This window comes from Mandrillus leucophaeus, unplaced genomic scaffold, assembly GCF_000951045.1.
Source record: "Mandrillus leucophaeus isolate KB7577 unplaced genomic scaffold, Mleu.le_1.0 Scaffold240, whole genome shotgun sequence".
Classification (NCBI taxonomy): Eukaryota; Metazoa; Chordata; class Mammalia; order Primates; family Cercopithecidae; genus Mandrillus; species Mandrillus leucophaeus.
The window spans coordinates 1,792,959-1,810,988 of NW_012102477.1; the positions used below are offsets into that span (position 1 = coordinate 1,792,959).

The 18,030-nt window shown below is 54.9% G+C and overlaps 2 protein-coding genes across 2 annotated transcripts in view; both read left to right on the plus strand.

Moving 5' to 3' along the window:
- The window catches only part of PRSS21 (protease, serine, 21 (testisin)), a 19,037-nt gene extending 14,720 nt beyond the window's left edge, over window positions 1-4,317 (plus strand). Inside the window, exons 2-5 of the mRNA XM_011982655.1 lie at window positions 277-556; window positions 1,265-1,557; window positions 3,554-3,708; window positions 3,965-4,317. Coding sequence (XP_011838045.1) covers window positions 277-556; window positions 1,265-1,557; window positions 3,554-3,708; window positions 3,965-4,204 — 968 coding nt within the window. The 3' untranslated portion in view covers window positions 4,205-4,317. The remainder of the gene's footprint in view (window positions 1-276; window positions 557-1,264; window positions 1,558-3,553; window positions 3,709-3,964) is intronic.
- A 7,134-nt stretch (window positions 4,318-11,451) lies between these two features.
- ZG16B (zymogen granule protein 16B) lies at window positions 11,452-13,443 on the plus strand. Its single transcript, XM_011982636.1, is given in 4 exon segments — window positions 11,452-11,532; window positions 11,619-11,697; window positions 11,896-11,998; window positions 12,955-13,443. Coding segments are annotated over 4 exon segments (600 nt in total). The 3' UTR covers window positions 13,292-13,443.
- Window positions 13,444-18,030: the final 4,587 nt, after the last annotated feature.

Genomic DNA, 18,030 nt, shown 5'->3' on the forward strand with positions numbered 1-18,030 from the left:
GCTCACTTCTTGTCTCCTGCAGAGTCAGATGAGGTGGATCTGTCGTCAGGTAGGGCGCTCAGGATGCGTGATGCCCGCCGGGGCCGTTGGGCTGAGGTGCACGGGGGCGGGGGGAGGGGAAGGGGGGCCTCTACTGCTCTCTCGGCCTCGCCCCCGGGATCGAGAACTCTGTTGGTGTGGAAAGTAACCAATGGGCGCTGGAGGGGGATGGGCAGGCCCTGCAGAGCACGTGGGAGGGTCTCCAGTGTCACCTACTTCCTGCTCTACACACGCGAGGGGACACTGGGTGGGTAAAAGCGTGGTTTCCTGGCTGGGTTGAAGGGGAGAAAGGGAGAGGTCGGGCTTGGGGGGCTGCCTCCCGCGGCTCAGCAGTTCCTCTGACCATCCGAGGACCATGCGGCCAACGGGTCATCACGACGCGCATCGTGGGTGGACTGGACGCTGAACTCGGGCGTTGGCCATGGCAGGGGAGCCTGCGCCTGTGGGATTCCCACGTGTGCGGAGCGAGTCTGCTCAGCCACCGCTGGGCGCTCACTGCGGCGCACTGCTTTGAAGAGTGAGTGGGGTGCGAACTGAGGGGTGTGGGGACGGGCAGGAGCAGGGCTGGAGGGAGTGCCACCTAACTTTACCTATGGTCTGATGCCACACTTGGGCGTGAATGTGGTGCGTGGATGCCGCCTGGTGTTCTACTGAGCCCCAGGCTCTGCGGCAGCCGGTTACACCCATTCCAGTTCCTTTTGGGTCTCCGGGAGGGAACCCTGTTCAGGTTCTTCCAGAATGTTCTTCCAGAACATTTCCACACACTTTTGGGTATTCTCTCCCTTTTTCTTTTAACCCAAAGCTCACCACCATCCATCCCACCCTCATTCCGCCTCCTGGTGGACGTGCAGTACAGTGTGGAGCACTGAACCAAGGCGAGCATGCCCGGGACGCTCTGTGGACTCCATCCTGCCAAGCCCACACTGCCGTGGTGCATCTGCCCATTCCTCCTTGGGCTGCATGGGGGTGCCCCTGGAGGCCTTGGCTTAATGCAAGGGTCCTTGGGACACCTCTGGGAGATGACAAGACCCCACCCTCCTGCTCCAGGAGCAGGTCCTAGGACTTTGGTTGTGATCTCTCTGGGCTCTTTCATTTCTACAGGGGACCCTGGGTGTTAGCAAGTAGTAGCAATGCCACAGTCTCCCCTCCTGGACTGGGCCCCAGTTGTGCTCAGGCAGCCAGCCCTCCGTCCAGGGCCCCTGATTGCTCTCTTCTCTTCTACCAGAGAGAGTGACCTTAGTGATCCCTCTGGGTGGACGATCCAGTTTGGCCAGCTGACTTCCATGCCATCCTTCTGGAGCCTGCAGGCCTACTACACCCGTTACTTCGTGTCGAATATCTATCTGAGCCCTCGCTACCTGGGGAATTCACCCTATGACATTGCCTTGGTGAAGCTGTCTGCACCTGTCACCTACACTAACCACATCCAGCCCATCTGTCTCCAGGCTTCCACATTTGAGTTTCAGAACCGGACAGACTGCTGGGTGACCGGCTGGGGGAACATCAAGGAGGATGAGGGTGAGGCTGGGGACAGGCAGGTCAGGGAGGAACTGTCTTTGTTCACCTGTTCCCCTACACAGGCACAATAGCCCCTTGCTTGGTCTGGGAGTGCAGGCTACGCCCCCCTTGTGCGCAGTCTCTCCTCACCTACCAGGGCAGGGACCAAACACCCAGTCTCTCCCTTCCAGGGGCTGTGGGGGCCAGAAGGAGAGTGTGAGAGGGAGGCCAGCTTGGTACAGGCCTGTGGGTGGTGGGGTGGTGGAGGGGTTCTGGAGGGCTTGGCGACATAAACGTCAGACTTGAATTTATTGCTGCATCTTTCCACCTCCCCCGGTGCTCACCAATGCCCCAGGCATCAGGCTCCCGGGCTGCCTCTCCAAGCCTCTTGCACCCACCCTAGCTCTGGCCGGTTCTCCTGCAGCACTGAGCCCATTCCTCTCCCCATAAATTTTCAAGCCATGCTCAACCGCAGCTCCCACGGAAACCCCTCTGGGGATTCTCTGGTGGGCCTGCCCTGGCACCTGCATGTCCCCCAACACACATGCCCTGAAAGAAGTGGGCCCAGCATCTGGAGGAGCCCTGGGGCCGGCAGCCCCTGACTGGGTGTGTTCCCTGTATTAGGAATCCCCTTCCCTCTGCTCCCCTGTCTGGCCTGTCACTGCATCATCCCACAACAGTAGTAACAATAACAAATGTGGTTCCTTGAGCACACGCAGTGTGCCTGGCACTGTTCTAGGCATGGGGACCCAGCAGTGAGGCAGGCGCGGCCTCTCCTCCTCCTGGAGCTCACCTAGGAATGAAGTTGGTAACGTTTTTATACCCATTTTACAGATGAGAAAACTGAGAGGGTTATGGAAATTGCCAAGAACTGATAAATGGAGAAGTCAGGGCCCCTTGCCTTAGAGAGGGTAAGGGATGTCCCCAGGTCACACCCCGGCAGTTGGAAGCGGGAATGGGAAACTCAGCACTGGAGCCGCCTCCCTCTAGAGGAGGGATCCTTTCCCTTCCCTGGGAAGGGCCCCTGCTGCAAAGATGAGTGGGTGTGAGCCGGGGGCACGGCCAGGCTGCCTCTGCCACCCTCTCTCCCCAGCGCAGAGTGGACAGGTCACACCAACCCCAGGCTGCGCCTCAACTCACAGTGTAGGGGAGGCGGGGGGCAGGCACTTCTGGAGCCCCCTGCCTGGTATGCACCTTTGCTCTGCCCTGCGCTGACTGGGAGGCCTTGGGCAAAGCTGTTCATCTCACGGTGCCTCAGTTTCCTCCCCTGTGAAACAGGGTAATGATGGTTCCACATCACAGGCTAGTTCCCAGGTTGTTAGTCCCAAGGGCTTAGGAGAGGCCCCGCTGATGGGAAGCGCTGCCTGCAGGTTGGGCCTTGTTGTCTTTTGTCATCCTCTGCAGTACAAGGTGCTGGCTGGGACTCTGAGGCAGGAATTGGACAGGTGTGGGTTCCTGTCAGGCTCTGAGACTTCCCCAGTGCCTTGCCGGGGGTCAGCGGGGTGATATCCCCCTGACTCTCCTTATCTGGGAGTGGGTCCTGATGACTGCTGCCTCCCAGGGGTACTGGGGGGGCCCTAAGAGCGCCGCAACAAGCTTGTGCCCAGGCCCTGAAAGCGCCCAGCTGCTACTGAGGCCAGGGCTGCAGCCAGGCTGCCTCTCCCCCGGGTCTGGCTTTGGGTGCTCATCTTAACACCATCTCAGCTGCCTTCGCCCCTCCCCCTGCTCCTTTTTGCTAAGGAATCTCTCCGTGGGCGCAGGCAGGGCCATTGTTGCCATTCTACAGATAGGGAAAGTGAGGCTGGAGGAGCTCTGACAGCCTGTCTCTCGCTGGGGCCTTCGTGATGCTGCTGAGGGCCTCTGCTGTGCTGGGATCTGGGCTGGAGCTGGGGGTAATGGAGATGAACTTGCCAGGCACAGTGGGTGCCCTAGGACCCCCACCCCCACAGCCTATGCCATCCCTCCCTAGAGGGGCCTCAAGTTGGTGTCTCTCTCTTTCCCTCTATCGTCCCCACAGAACTGCCATCTCCCTATACCCTCCAGGAAGTTCAGGTCGCCATCATAAACAACTCTATGTGCAACTACCTCTTCTTCAAGTATAGTTTCCGCACGGACATCTTTGGAGACATGGTTTGTGCTGGCGATGCCCAAGGCGAGAAGGATTCCTGCTTTGTGAGTGTCCCTGCCACCACTCCCAGCCCAGGAAAGCAACCTGTGTCCCTGTGCTTTATTTGACCCTCATGCCAACCCCAGGAGGTGGAGACTGTTGCCCCACTCTGCAGATGCAGAAACGGAGGCTTGGCCGCTGCCAGGGGGAGGAGAAGGATGTGCACCCAGTCTACCCAGCCCCACAGCCCTTCCTGCTCTCGGCTTCTCCCCTGCCCCACTCACTCCGCCCCAGGCTGATCTCAGCCCTGCTGCTCCCCAGGGTGACTCAGGTGGACCCTTGGCCTGTAACAAGAATGGACTGTGGTATCAGATTGGAGTCGTGAGCTGGGGAGTGGGCTGTGGTCGGCCCAATCGGCCCGGTGTCTACACCAATGTCAGCTACCACTTCGGGTGGATCCAGAAGCTGATGGCCCAGAGTGGCATGTCCCAGCCAGACCCCTCCTGGCCGCTGCTCTTTCTCCCTCTTCTCTGGGCTCTCCCACTCCTGGGGCCAGCCTGAGCCTACCCAAGCCCGTGCAGGCTGGGGCCACTGCTAAGTCAGGCCCTGGTTCTCTTCTGTCTTGTTTGGTAATAAATACATTCCAGTTGATGCCTTGCAGAGTATTCCTCAAATGCGGTGGCTTCATGGACAGCTCATTCTCTCTTGTGCAGCCGGCCTGTCTGTGCCCCTGGCTCACACCCACATCTGTTCTGTTTTGATCAGAAAGAGAATTGTGTGTTGCTCAGGCTGGTCTTGAACTCCTAGGCTGATCTCGATCCTCCTGCCTCACCCTCCTGAGTAGCTGAAATTAGACGCATATCATGCCCCGCAATGGAACAGGAGTAGTTCCAGGGTGCCAGGAGCTGAGAAGCCTGGAGTGGGGGTGTGTGCATTGGAGGAAATGATCCTGACATCCCTCACCCCCTAAGGATCCAGCACAGAAACGCCAGACATCCTGATCTTACCATGGTTCCCCCAAGGCTGACCTAGGACCAGGACATGGGTGCAGGTAGTTTATCTGGGAGGTGATTGCAGGAAGTGGGGAAACTGAGGCAGGGAAGGAGGGAACGCTGATGAGCTTGCACAAACACAGAGGGTGCCATTCTAGGCAACTGGGGTGCAATCCTGTGGGGGCCTCAGCATTGGCCCACTGAGGACAAGGACACCAGGGTGGGCGTTTCTCTCTTGACCACGCCCCCCACCATGTTGAGAGTAGTCCTGGGGCATAGGATGCCCCAGAGCTGGCACAGCCCTGAGGTGAGGCTCTGGGCACCCAGGGAGTAGGCAATAATGCTTCCCCTTGTGGGACTCCAGCTGGCTCCGTGTTTGAAAATCATGGTCCTCCCTTAGCTATGTTTTTATTTTTTTATTTTTATTTTTTCAGTTTATTGCATGAAGGAATTACACTAGTGCAAGTTAAAAGCAGACCCCAAATGGTTACATTAGACAAACTGTGACGTTTTTAAACTTGTAACAAGGGAAAGAAGGGAAATTCTACTCATTACGAGGAAATCCTCACTTAAGTTTCAGTGAGCCATAAGTAGTTAAAACCCTTGAACCATCAGTCGATCGTCCTTAGCCAGTCCTACCTCTACAAGGCACTGGCATATGTTCTTGCACTGGTCATCCTGTAGCTGAATGGCTTCTCTGTATTCTGGATGCTCAGTTACCGTCCCATTGCAGGCAAATTTCCTCTTAAATGCCTTCACTAGTTGCTTTTTATTGTAATCGTTAGTGATCCCTTAGACAGGACTAAGGGTTTTCCTGTCGTTTCTCTGGTGAATTCTTGCATGGATCTAATCCTCAGTGCCTGCAGGGAGCAGGTCATTACTCTTACTTACATCAGCAAAGGGGTGGAAAGAGTGGAGAATCTGGATAGTGGACGTACAAGATGATTCCTTTTCCTCGGTGGAAATGGCCTGTGGAAGGCAGTGGCATGGCAGGAGAAAGCAGTGTGAGGGGGACAGAGTGTGGGGGAGTGAGAGGATTCGAAGTGGGGGCTGCTAAGTCCTTGGCTGTGGCTCAGTGACTGAGGCTGGAGGTGCTTTCAAATCAAGGGACAGAGTACACCTAAGCTACTTCGGATCTTTTATGGCCCTCCTGGTGATATAGGAGTTAAGAAGAGATTATTTAGGCAGATAGCGAGGGGAAAGAAGTTCTTGGTATGGTTTTCTTCTTTCTTTCTTTCTTTCTTTTTTTTTTTTTTGAGATGGAATTTTGCTCTTGTCCAGGCTGGAGTGCAGTCGTGAGATCTCGATTCACCGCAACCTCCACCTCCCAAGTTCATGCAATTCTTCTGCCTCAGCCTCCTGAATAGCTGGGATTGATTACAGGCATGCGCCACCACGCCCGGCTAATTTTGTATTTTTAGTAGAGACGGGTTTCTCCATGTTGTTCAGGCTGGTCTAGAACTTCCAGCCTCAGGTGATCTGACCCCCTTGGCCTCCCAAAGTGCTGAGATTATAGGCGTGAGCCACCGTGCCCGGGCAGGTTTTCCTTCTAATGAAAAGCAGCCCCCAAGTTATTTTCTTTTCTAACAAAGAGCACCTTGTAAAATCGAGCTGCAGATATAGACAAGCAAGCTAGAAGCTTGCATGGGTGAATGCTAGCAGCTGTGTCGTAGGAAAAGGCTAACTGGGGACTAGGCACGTCCAGCATGGTGGCTCCATCTTCCTCTTTCTTTGTCAACTACATGCACAGTAAGGAGCAGGCAACGTGGCGCTGGCCAAGTAGAGACCTTATTTGCATAATAAGAGATTAGGGTGGGGTGACCAGCTTCCCCGCACACTATGTAAACGTCACACCTGGTCCAGCCAATCTTTGGGCCCTATGTAAATCAGGCACCGCCTCCTCAAGCCTGTCTATAAAACCCTGTGCATTCTGCCGCAGGCAAGAAGTCCCACTCAGGAACCCCTCTCCTTCACTGGAGACAGAACTGTTCTCCTTTCTCTTTCTTCTACTAAACCTCCATTGTTAATCTCACTCCACATGTGTCTGTCCTTGATTTCCTTGGCATGAGGCAACAAACCTCGGGTATTTACCCCAGACAATGACACCGCTTCACTGGGGGTCTTTTGAGTTCCCCCAAAATTGTCTTTTAGGGCTAAATTATGAGACCGTGAGCCTAAAATTAAGCAATCTGAATGAGTGGCATACTTCATGTGTTTCTTGAAGTTCTAAGCGCATTCTGATTCAAAATTGCCTCTCCACAAGACACTGGCTCAAAGCGAGCTGAGATTCTTTCCTGTCTGCAGCCTTCCTGTCCCATTTCTACACCTCTTCTTTATCCCTCTCTAAACTAAATTCTCTTTTCTCCAAACTCCTCAGTATTCTGGCATATTGACTATTTAAGTAAAGACACTTGAAAACAGCAGTTTTCAAAAAAATCATTTTGACCTTTGTGCTGTTTCTTTAAAGCAAAGGATGAAAAGTCCATGTAAAAGACTCTGCCTACACCAGAAGGAAAGGTAACACTCTACCTTCAAGGATGAGAAATTGAGACGAAGAGAATCCTGCACAGACATTTAAAGAATAGCTCTTACATTCTAAGCCTCACGTAATTTTGTCACGTCTTCACAGTTAACACCTATTCTTTGTCCAACCAGTATAGTAGTAACTGACTCTAACTGCTTTACCCAAAATTTGGTTCTATCACTCAGTAAAGCTCCTCTTTGCCTTGCTCACCCTCCACTTGTCTGCATACCTCGTTCTTCCTGGTCACAGGACGAGAACTCGGGACCCATGAAATGGCGAAGATAAAGGAGCTGTAACACAAACAGGGCTGAACATGGCCCTTGCTCGCCACATTTCCGGTGAAGAGAAGGAGAGAAAAGCTGCAGTGCTTCAGGGGAGCCCAGACCTGGGAGCTCCCTGAGCCAGGTCTGTGCTTCCCTCTTTGGGGCTCTGTGGTTCCTTAGCTGGGTGTGGTAGTGTGGGCCTGTAGACCCAGCTACACTCAGAAGACTGAGGTGGAAGGAGCCCAGGACTTCGAAGTTGCAGTGAGCTAGAATCACACCACTACACTGGCTCCAGTCTGGGTGCCAAAGCGAGACCCTATCTCTTTAAAAAAAAAAAAGAAAAAAAAGAAAAAAAAAAAACTATGCCAGGCACAGTGGTTCACGCCTGTAATCCCAGCACTTTGGGAGGCCGAGGCAGGCAGATCACAAGGTCAGGAGTTCGAGACCAGCCTGGCCAATATGATGAAACCCCATCTCTACTAAAAATAAAAAAATTAGCCAGGTGTGGTGGTGGGTGCCTGTAATCCCAGCTACTTGGGAGGCAGAGGCAGAGGCAGGGGAATCACTTGAACCTGGGAGGTGGAGGGTACAGTGAGCCGAGATCGAGCCACTGTACTCCAGCCTGGGCAACAGAGACAGAGTTTGCCTCTAAAAAAAAAAAAAATAAATAAATAAAATGCTTAGTGCAGGTGTGGCACCAACGGGAACTCAGCGAGTGTGCTGCAGGCATGCGGGAGCTGTGGTTTCAGGAGCACAAGGCTGTGGTGCCTTCTCTCAGGGCCTCCTTCCCCAGCAGCAGCCGCTCAAGGACAAGTCCACATGCATAGCCCGTGTTGACCTGCTGGGGTTGGGGTGAAGGCCCCTGGGCTTCTGATCCTGCCCCTCCCCCAGGCAGCAGGACCTTCCTTCTGGTTCCTGAGTCCCAGGGAGCCACCAAGGCCTTGGGAGGAGACAGCTCCTGACTTTGCTCAGAGTCTCAGTCAGGCCAGTCCTATCTGGAGATCCTAGCCAGGGACTCATGTTCCTGCCTCCAGTGAGGCTGGGGGCTTCCTGCAGAGGCTCAGCCTGGCCCCCAGGCCACAGGGAGGCCCCACCCACTGAGTGGGTGCAGATGGAGACCCTCTTGTCTGCTGTGCCTCAGGCTGCAGAGCCACAGAGCGGTCTTCCCAAGTCCCACACCTGGAGGGCAGGGAGGCCAGGGGCTTGTGGCCCTAACCCAACGCCTGACACACAAGGGCCAGCCGGCCCAGGGCCACCTCTGCAGGCAGGAGAAGGCCTCATTGTTCCCCTCTCCTGGCAGAATGAGGACTGGGTGTGCCCGGGGCAGGAATAAATGCTCAGTAAATCCCTCTCTTGGGAGCCCTGATCCCAAGGGACAAAGGGCCTGTGTTGAGTCTCCCTGTACGCGGGCTCAGGGCCAGCACTTGGGCCAGGGCAGATGGAGGGTGGGAGAGGGGTGCCTCCCACCAGGTGGGCTTCTTCCCCAGGTCAGGCATGCAGGTGAGGAGGAGTGTCGTGTGTGCATGCCCCCCGCGTGCGGGAGAGGCTGGGCGGTGTGTGTCTGGCTGCATGTGTATGCATGCATCTTCAAGTGCACGTGTGTGAATGAGCATGTGTGATCCCCATGTTCGTACCATCTTAACCTCCCCTCCAGTGTATACTGTCTCTGCCTCCTAGTCCCCCCAACCCCAGTTGGTGCTTCTAGAGTCCTGGCCCAGATGACTCTCCTTCTGGGCACCAAACCCTGTTAGCCTGGAGTTAGGAAGAAGGCCTCTGAACTGCCAGCAAAACATGGAAAGGTGCCCTCAGGCTGGGCTGGGGCAAGAACACAGCCCCTTTGTGCCACCTCTGAGCTCCTGTCTCCAAGAGCTGTGCTGGCCAAGGGCTTGGCCTCTTCCACCTCCACCTCCCTGAAGGAGGTTCCTCCTGAGAGGGGCTCCTCTTACCCTCCCCCAGCCTGGGGTCTGCTTCCCTCGAAATCAGAGGAGCGCTTGAGGGGGTACAGAGAGGTGCAACTGGGGCCTCACCTTGAAACACTAGTCAGTAGGAACCCAGCCCTGATCAGCCTCTCCAGGGAGATGGTACAGGCGCCAGAGCAAGGGCCAGGTGCCAAGGCTAATGTGCTGCTCTGCTCCTGCCCCATCAGGGCTGGGGGGTCACAGGGAGCCCCCTTCCTGACTGTGCCATCCAGCACCAGGTACAGGGCTATGGTGGTTCTTTGGGAATAGGTATTGACCAGGGGTGGGTGGACATTTTGTGTGAAGGGCCAGATAGTAGAATTTTAGGTTCAGGGGCCGCAGGTCTCTGTCACAGCCATGTGAGCTTCTGCGCAAGCATGAAGGCAGCCACAGGCCACATGCCAATGAGCGCACGGCAGCTGTGGGCCAATGATGCTTGACTTATGAACTGGGGCATGGGAATTTCAAATAATTTTCATGGACCACAAGACATCGTTCTTTAGAATGTTTCCTAAGAATGTTAACATGTAGGAGACATTCTTTGCTCATGGGCTGGGCAGAGGTGCCCAGGTGGTGGTTGGCTGGGCCGTATATCGCCACCCCTGGCGCAGGCCCCGGTTCAAGTCATTAAAGTCCCGCCCCTCTCGCAGCCCCTGCCCACCCTCATCCCGTTGAGACCAGCGTCCCCGTTCCTGGCGAGCCAGCACTTCCAGAGTCATTCTGTGCATACGCAAAGCCCTGCTCCACACCCCTCTGCCTGGGAAGCGTGTGGGGTCCAGATACATTGGTCTTCCACCCTGTTTCCCTGGGGGACGGGTGTGCAGTGGGAGCGTCCCCCACCCTCTCCACCCAACTTTTCCAAAGCCAGGGATCCACCACCGGGGCTCTCAGCATCTCCAGGTGGACGCGTCTGTGATTTCTCAGCTTTTGCTCTTTCCAAAGGTTAACGTTGTACAGTCTCCCCCAAGGCATAAAGTCTAAGGGTCAGGGAAACTGGCCCCGGGGGGAGGATCTCAGCTCCTCACAGCACCCTCAGGGGGAGGTTCTGCTGTTATCCACACAGAACAGAGGCCCAGAGAGGTGAAGCAAGTGCCTGCAGATCCCAGCCCAGCTACATAAGGAAGCCGGGCTGGACCCGCCTCTGGCTTCAGGGTCCTGTGTTGGTGATCATGGCTCTGTGGCTGTTCCGAGTGGTCATGGGCCCTGCGGAGCTTCAGTCCCTGGAACACACACGAAAGGTGTCCTGAGGACACGCATGGAACTGCGTTTGAGCTGCAATCTGTCCCCTGATTGCAGGGCATCTGACAGCCTTTATCTCTTCTCCCCTGATCCTTATCCGACACCCCACCTCTTCTGCAGACTCCAGCTCACTCCCAATGCCCTGGGTCCTTCAGGGTCCTTGGGACGAGACACCTCCAAACACCAGCCTGGGGGGTTGCCCTCCCCAGGCCCTCTGCCTCCCATCGTGGCAAGGACTGCACCTTTGGTGTCCTTCCCTCCCATGATCTCTGAGCCCCTGAACACTGGCTCATACCCTCTCCACCCAGATGCAGCACAGAGGAGAAACCCAGGCAGCCTCCAAGGGCAGTGCCTTGAGGGCCAGTGCCTGGGGCACCTGTTGCACAGGGCACAGGACACAAAGGGCTGGGTGGTCCATTCAAGCTCTCTTGGGGCCCGCATCGAGCTCAGCCTGGGTCCTAGGAAGCCTGCCAGGCACCAGGTGCTGCCTGAGTCTGAAGGAGGCCCTGACTCCAGGTTGCCCACGGTGGCAGTGGGCCCCACGGAGCTTCTGTGGACCCTTGACCTGTTACCCTTGGGTGGAAGCCAATAAGCCAGCCTCTCCCCAACTCTGCCATCCAGGTCGGCACCAGTGTTGACTGAGAGAGCCCAGAGGTGATCGTGAAGTGCCTGTCACTGTCCCCAGCTCTGTTTGTGTAGGCTGCAGAGCCAAGACAGCAAATGCCACACGTCCGGGAGCCTCCCCAAGGCCGGCCCTGGGCCTTCCCCCAGGAAGAGCCCCACGGCCAGCTCCTTCCTGTCCCCCTGGTGGCCCCTTGCTCCTTCCTTCTGGATGGGGGCCCAGAGGGCCCAGGAGAGTATAAAGGCGATGTGAAGGGTGCCCGACACAATCAGACACCCAGTCACAGGCGAGGTAAGGTGCTTGGCTCCATGGGTGGGGCCCAGCGAGGCCACACTGGCCCTTGCTTTGGAGTCAGGAGGCCTCTCTTCTTCCCACAGAGCCCTGGGATGCGCCGGCCAGAGGCCATGCTGCTGCTGCTCACGCTTGCCCTCCTGGGGGGCCCCACCTGGGCAGGGAGTAAGTCGGTGGAGTCTGCCCTCAACCTCCCCTGCCTCCCTCCAGGAGAGCCAGGGCCTCACCCGGCCCTTGTCCCAGACTAACTCTGGTCACGGAACCATCCTGTCTGCCTGGAGGGGCGGGGTCCCCTGTTCTGGCAGAGGTTGCCCCCATATCACTGCGTGGGGATTTTCTTCCCTTTTGTTCTCTTTTCTGCAGAGATGTACGGCCCTGGAGGAGGCAAGTATTTCACCACCACTGAAGATTACGACCATGAAATTACAGGGCTGCGGGTGTGTGTGGGTCTTCTCCTGGTGAAAAGGTGAGTGAGGCCATGTCCCCACCCATCCCACAGTTTCAGGAACTCGGGGCAGCCGGTGGGCACCTGTAGCCACTTTTCCCACGCATGCCTGGCTCCCACCGATGCTTCATGGCTTGAGCAGAGGTCAGACCGTCCTCCCTACCTTCTCCCTTCAACCCAAGCTCAACTCAACCAAAAATGACCTCTCCGTCCCCATGCCTGATAGGAAAGTCAGGGAAAAGTCTGTCCGATTACTGTCAAAGAAGACAGGAGGTAAGGGTCAGAGTGGACCACTGACTGAACATGAGTCAGCAGAAGTGTTAGAGGCAGAAATCCAGGACCATTTCCTTCATATCGAGGTGTCTGTGCTGGAGGTCTGGGATGGATTTTTGCCCTGCACTTAGGAGTTCTGGGGTCCTGGGAGAGGGGAGAGAAGCCCAACAGCAGAGGAGACTGTGTGAGCGTGGCGAGCTGGAGGGGTGCGTCCTAGGAGAGCAGCAGGGTGAGGGAGGGATGCAGATAAGCCCCGTCGGGGAAGTGCTGGCGAGTGTGGGAAGTCACCTGCCCCTCAGTCTGTGAGCTGCTCTGCTCAGAGTGACTAAGGCTTGGGAGGTCCAGGCTCGGCCAGAGGCAGCTCATATGTGGGCCACAGTGGCGGCAGCTGGTGCCTTCTGCAGTCACGTGGACCAGGCACTGCGCGGAGGTCTCCTCGCCTGGACCTCAGTGACTCCTCCCAAAAATCACATCCACTTTGCAGATGGGGAAACTAAGTCCGAAGAGGCTGAGTAATGAGCTCAAGATCACAGGGCCTGAAAGTGGTAGAACCAGGGTTGGTGACCAGTGAGTTTGTGTTAGGGACCCGAATTCTGATGGCGCTGGACTCTCTGCATCCTGGGAAGGAGGGTGGGGGCGCTGAGGACCCGGGATGTGCTGGGCCATCCCAGATCTGGGCGTCCAAAGCTTTGCCTCTCCCCCAGTGTCCAGGTGAAACTTGGAGACACCTGGGACGTGAAACAGGGCGCCTCAGGTGGGAATACCCAGGAAGTCACCCTGCAGCCAGGCGAATACATCACAAAAGTCTTTGTCGCCTTCCAAGCTTTCCTCCGGGGTATGGTCCTGTACACCAGCAAGGAACGCACTTTCTATTTTGGGAAGCTCGATGGCCAGATCTTCTCTGCCTACCCCAGCCAAGAGGGGCAGGTGCTGGTGGGCATCTATGGCCAATATGGACTCCTCGGCATCAAGAGCATTGGCTTTGAATGGAATTACCCACTAGAGGAGCCGACCACTGAACCGCCAGTTACTGTCACATGACCATCAAAGGCACCCTCGGGTCTCTAGGGTGGGGTACGGGGCCATCCGAGCTGAGGCCATCTGGGTGGTGGTGGCTGACGGTGCTGGAGTAACTGAGTCGGGACGCTGAAACTGAATCCACCAATAAATAAAGCTTCTGCAGAATCAGTGCATCCAGGATTGGTCCTTGCATCTGGGGTACAACCAAACCCTCCCCTGCTCCTTGGAGACAAAGGCCACAGTGCTGGAGCCCAGTGAACTGAGATGAGGGATAGGGCAAAGGTGACTCTGCCGAGGACAGAAAGAGAGCAGCACCACCCCCTCAGGGGTGCTGTGGGTCTCTGTGCCAGTCCCACAATCTTTGAAGAGTCAGGCTTCAAGGCCACCACTCCCCACTGTCCCTCACCCCAGGCCTATCCAGCAGGCCTCTTCTGGCCACTCAGTCCCAGGCTTCTCTGAGTGTTCAAGGGGTCTCAGGGAAGCCACTCACTCATCCATTCACTCAGTAAATGTTTGCCAAGGCCTTGTCCTCACCAGGCTCTCCTGGCACTGGGGGGTATAAAGAAGAGGTCAGGTTTCAGCTGAGTGTGTATACACCGTGGTGGGGGCTGGTGCAGAGGCAGATAGTGGCAGTTCACTTTGCCATCTGCATGGTTGGGGACACATGTAGGTCATTGTGTGTGGGCACCTGCCCAGAGGTGAGGTGAGGGGGATGTGCTTCAGGGAAGTCTTCCTAGAGGAGGCAATGTCTGAGGTAAGTCTTAAAGGATGAGGGACAGTTGGCCAAGTGGAGACAAGGGGAGGAGGGCATTACAGTTTGAGGGCTCAACATGAGCAAAGGCAGGAGATGCAGATGGCTGGAGATAGTAGACCTCACACTGTGGTAATTTGTCACAGTAGCAACAGGAAATCAGTATAAGCCCTAGACCTGGCCCATTCTTCATGTCCCCTTCCCAAGCCTCCAAGTCCACATGGGCACTTGCCAAGATCAGAGCTCCAGGGGCCTCCAGGGACAGGGTTTTCAGCCCTTTGGGACCATGATCCACAGAGAGAAATTGATCCTACTTGAGACACAGGAAGCAACACGTGTAATGCAACAGCCAAACACCCAGTGATCCTCTAATGCAACAAACAGTCAGTGATCAGGGGAAGGGCCAGGTCCTGTTTCAGGGGCTCCACCCAAAGTCCCCACACACAACAACTGAAGGACAGGACTTCAATTATCTCTGCAAAATGAGGAAACTGAGGCACTGAGGGCAAAGTCACTTGTCCTACACAGCAGTTAGAGGTAGAGTTGGAAGTTCACCTTGGGGTGGCCAAGCTGCAAAGTCTGGCCCCTGAACACCAGACCTAGGCAAAGATTTCACAACCCAGCTTCATCTTTGTGCATGAAATACACACTAGCATTTTTTTCTCTTCTCTACTTCTATTTTTATATTTCTTTATTTTTAAATGCTGGTTGAGAGCCACTTCTTAACCTGGAAATCAGAAATCAAAATTCAGAGAATCTGTGAACTGAGATGGGGGAAAAATTACCTCTTTTTTTTTTTTTTTAATTGCCCTTGACTGAAAATTTCATGTTTCCTTCGAGTATGAATGTGACCTCATATGCAACACCCATGAAATGACCACATCAAATACTGTTGTCATAGACACCTTGAAATTTACAGCTGTCACCACTTCAAAATTATGGTGATCAGACGTGCCATTCAACATGTTGATAATCAAAGCCCAGGCACAGAACACATTTAAGAAAACATTTTGGGCCAGGCACGGTGGCTCACACCTGCAATCCCAGACTTTGGGAGGCCAAGAGGGGTGGATCACGAGGTTAGGAGTTCCAGAGCAGCCTGGCCAACATGGTGAAACCCAGTCTCTACTAAAAATACAAAAATTAGCTGGATATGGTGGTAAGGAAGGAGACCACTACTACTCCTGCTGCCCTCCTCCCCGCACCTTGCCTAGTTCACAAGAGCAGAAAAAAAGCAAAAAGTTGGAAAAAAACAAAAGTAAGATAAATAGCCAGACAACCTTGGCACCATCATTCGGTCCTAGGAGTTAAAAAAAGTAATAATAATAATATCAACCCCTGACCTAAACTACTTGTGTTATCTGTACATTCCAAACACTGTATGAAAAAAGCATTGTAAAACTTTTTGTTCTGTTAGCTGATGCATGTAGCCCCCAGTCACGTTTCCCACGCTTGCTCGATTTATCACGACCCTTTCATGTGGACCCCTTAAAGTTGTAAGCCTTTAAAAAGGCCAAGAATTTCTTTTTCGGGGAGCTCAGCTCTTAAGACACGAATCTGCCGACATTCCCGGCCAAATAAACCACTTCCTTCTTTACCCCGGTGTCTGAGGAGTGTTGTCTGCAGCTTGGCCTGCTACAGTGATACATGCCTGTGGTCCCAGCTACTCGGGAGACTGAGGCAGGAGAATCGCTTGAACCCAGGAGGGGTTGCAGTGAGCCAAGATCATGCCACTGCACTCCAGCCTGGGCTACAGAGCGAGACTCCATCTCAAAAAAAAAAGAAAAGAAAAGCAAACATTTTGATAAGCGAATCTGCAGCTGCTTTGCAGGAGAAGCCCCTTTCCTTTCTGCAAGAGGAATGAGAAGTCCCTGGGGCCAGCTGGGGACCTCCCCTCTGTCCAGCCCAACAGCTCCATCAACTACTTTTTACTTCTCAGGGTTCTATTTAATTCTTTTAAAATTTGTGTTTTAGTAAGTTTCTTTCGCTTGTGTTTATTTTTCTTTTATTTATTTATTTTTTCTCCCAAGCTGGAATGCAATGGTGCAATCATGGCTCACTGCAACCTTGGCCTTCTGGGCTCAGGTGATCCTCTCACCTCAGCCTCCTGAGTAGCTGGGACCACAAACACATGCCACCGTGCCTGGGTTTTGTTGTTGTTGTTGTTGATTGTAGAAACAAGGTCTTGCTGTGTTGCCCAGGCTTGCTATGTTTTCATTTACTAAATTTGGTGACCCTAACTCAAGATACTTTGGGCACTTTGGGAGAAGGATAGGTCCCAAGAGGCAGAAACTGGTGAGGGCAGTCAGGATCAGGGCTGTCGGAAAAGCCTGGCGCTTCCTGGACAGAGCAGAGGACCAGTGGGGGAGACGGAATTGCACCCCTCCAGTCAGGGGAAGGCAGGGCAGGTCTTTTCAGCACCTGCTCATGTGAGAGGGTTTCTGTCACTTGCTACCGAGGGTACCCAAGGAAGCCAGGACGACCCTGGAGAGGAGCCTTCCTCAAGAGGTTTCTCTCTGAACCTCACGCACTTGTTCTCCAGCCTTGATAAGGACTTCCACCCCCTCTACCCAAGCCTGTGCCATTTCAGGCCCCACGTGGGGGTGTCCAGGTCAGGCCGGAGGAACCAAGATGGGGGGAGTGTTGGGTAAAGACCGGGAGGGGAGGATGGGGCGGTTCCAGGGGCTCCCATGGTTTGAAATCCTCTGTGGAGAAATGACGAGGAACAAGCTCAGGAATCCCAAGTCCCACTCACCCCTTCATGAGGCTGTGATCCCCATGAGGACGCAGGTCCCCTGACTCTCCCCTGCTCTTTGCCCCAGTGTAGAAGGAGGACCCTGCGTTTCTGGAGGAGCAGGCCTGTGCTGAGAGAAAGGGGAGCAGGGGAGAGAGCCTGCAGGAGGGCTCTCTGGGCCCCGCAACTTCCACACACAGGCCTACTTTGCCATAAGCCAGGGCTGAGTGCCGGCAGGGCCCCGGGGGCTGGGGACTCCCCCGGGCACTGCAGGCCACACTGGGGAGCTTTGGGCCCTGCCTGGAGACAGTTTTGGTTGTGACATGGGGGTGGGGGAAGTATTCCTGGCCTCTGGTGGGTGGACACCAGGGATGCTGCCACATGTCCTGCGAGACACAGGACAGCCCCCCACCTTCTTCTCTAGGAAAGAATTATCTGGTCCCAAACCTCAGTAGGTCAAGGTTGAGAGCTCTGGCCTACGGCATGAGGCCTGGCAAGCTGGCAGATACAGCATCCGGGGCAGCGTGGGCCTGGAAGGAACACTGTGGCTGTGAGGAGCGTGGGCAACTTGCTCTGGCCTGCCCTCCCCTCCTGGGAGGCTGCTGCTCTCCCTCACACACCCTGTGCATCTGGTGGGGGTGCCGGAGTAGTTCCAGCTCCCCAAATCTCCCAACCTTTGAGCCGGGGCCTGTGCCTGCCATCCTTTGCGGCATGGGTTTTTCTTTTTTTTTCTTTTTTTTTTGAGATGGAGTCTCGCTCTGTCGCCCAGGATGGAGTGCAGTGGTGCGATCTCAGCTCACTGCAGCCTCCGCCTCCCGGGTTCACGCCATTCTCCTGCCTCAGCCTCTCGAGTAGCTGGGACTACAGACGCCCATGACCACGCCCGGCTAATTTTTGTATTTTTAGTAGAGATGGGATTTCACCGTGTTAGCCAGAATGGTCTCGATCTCCTGACCTTGTGATCCGCCTGCCTCGGCCTCCCAAAGTGCTGGGATTACAGGCGTGAGTCACCGCACCCGGCTATGGCATGGGTTATTTTATTTGAGCTGCTTCCCTCTCGGATCCTGGTCTCCAACCTCTCTAGGGTTATCCAGCCAGGGAGGGGATGCTGTGATATTTTTTATTTCTTTTCTTCCTTCCCTTCCTTCCCTTTTCCTTCCTCTTTCTCTTTTCTTTTCTTTCTTTTTCTTTCTCTCTTTCTTTCTTTCCTCTTTCTCTCTCTCTCTTTCTCTCCTTCCTTCCCTCCCTCCCTCCTTCCTTCCTTCCTTCCTTCCT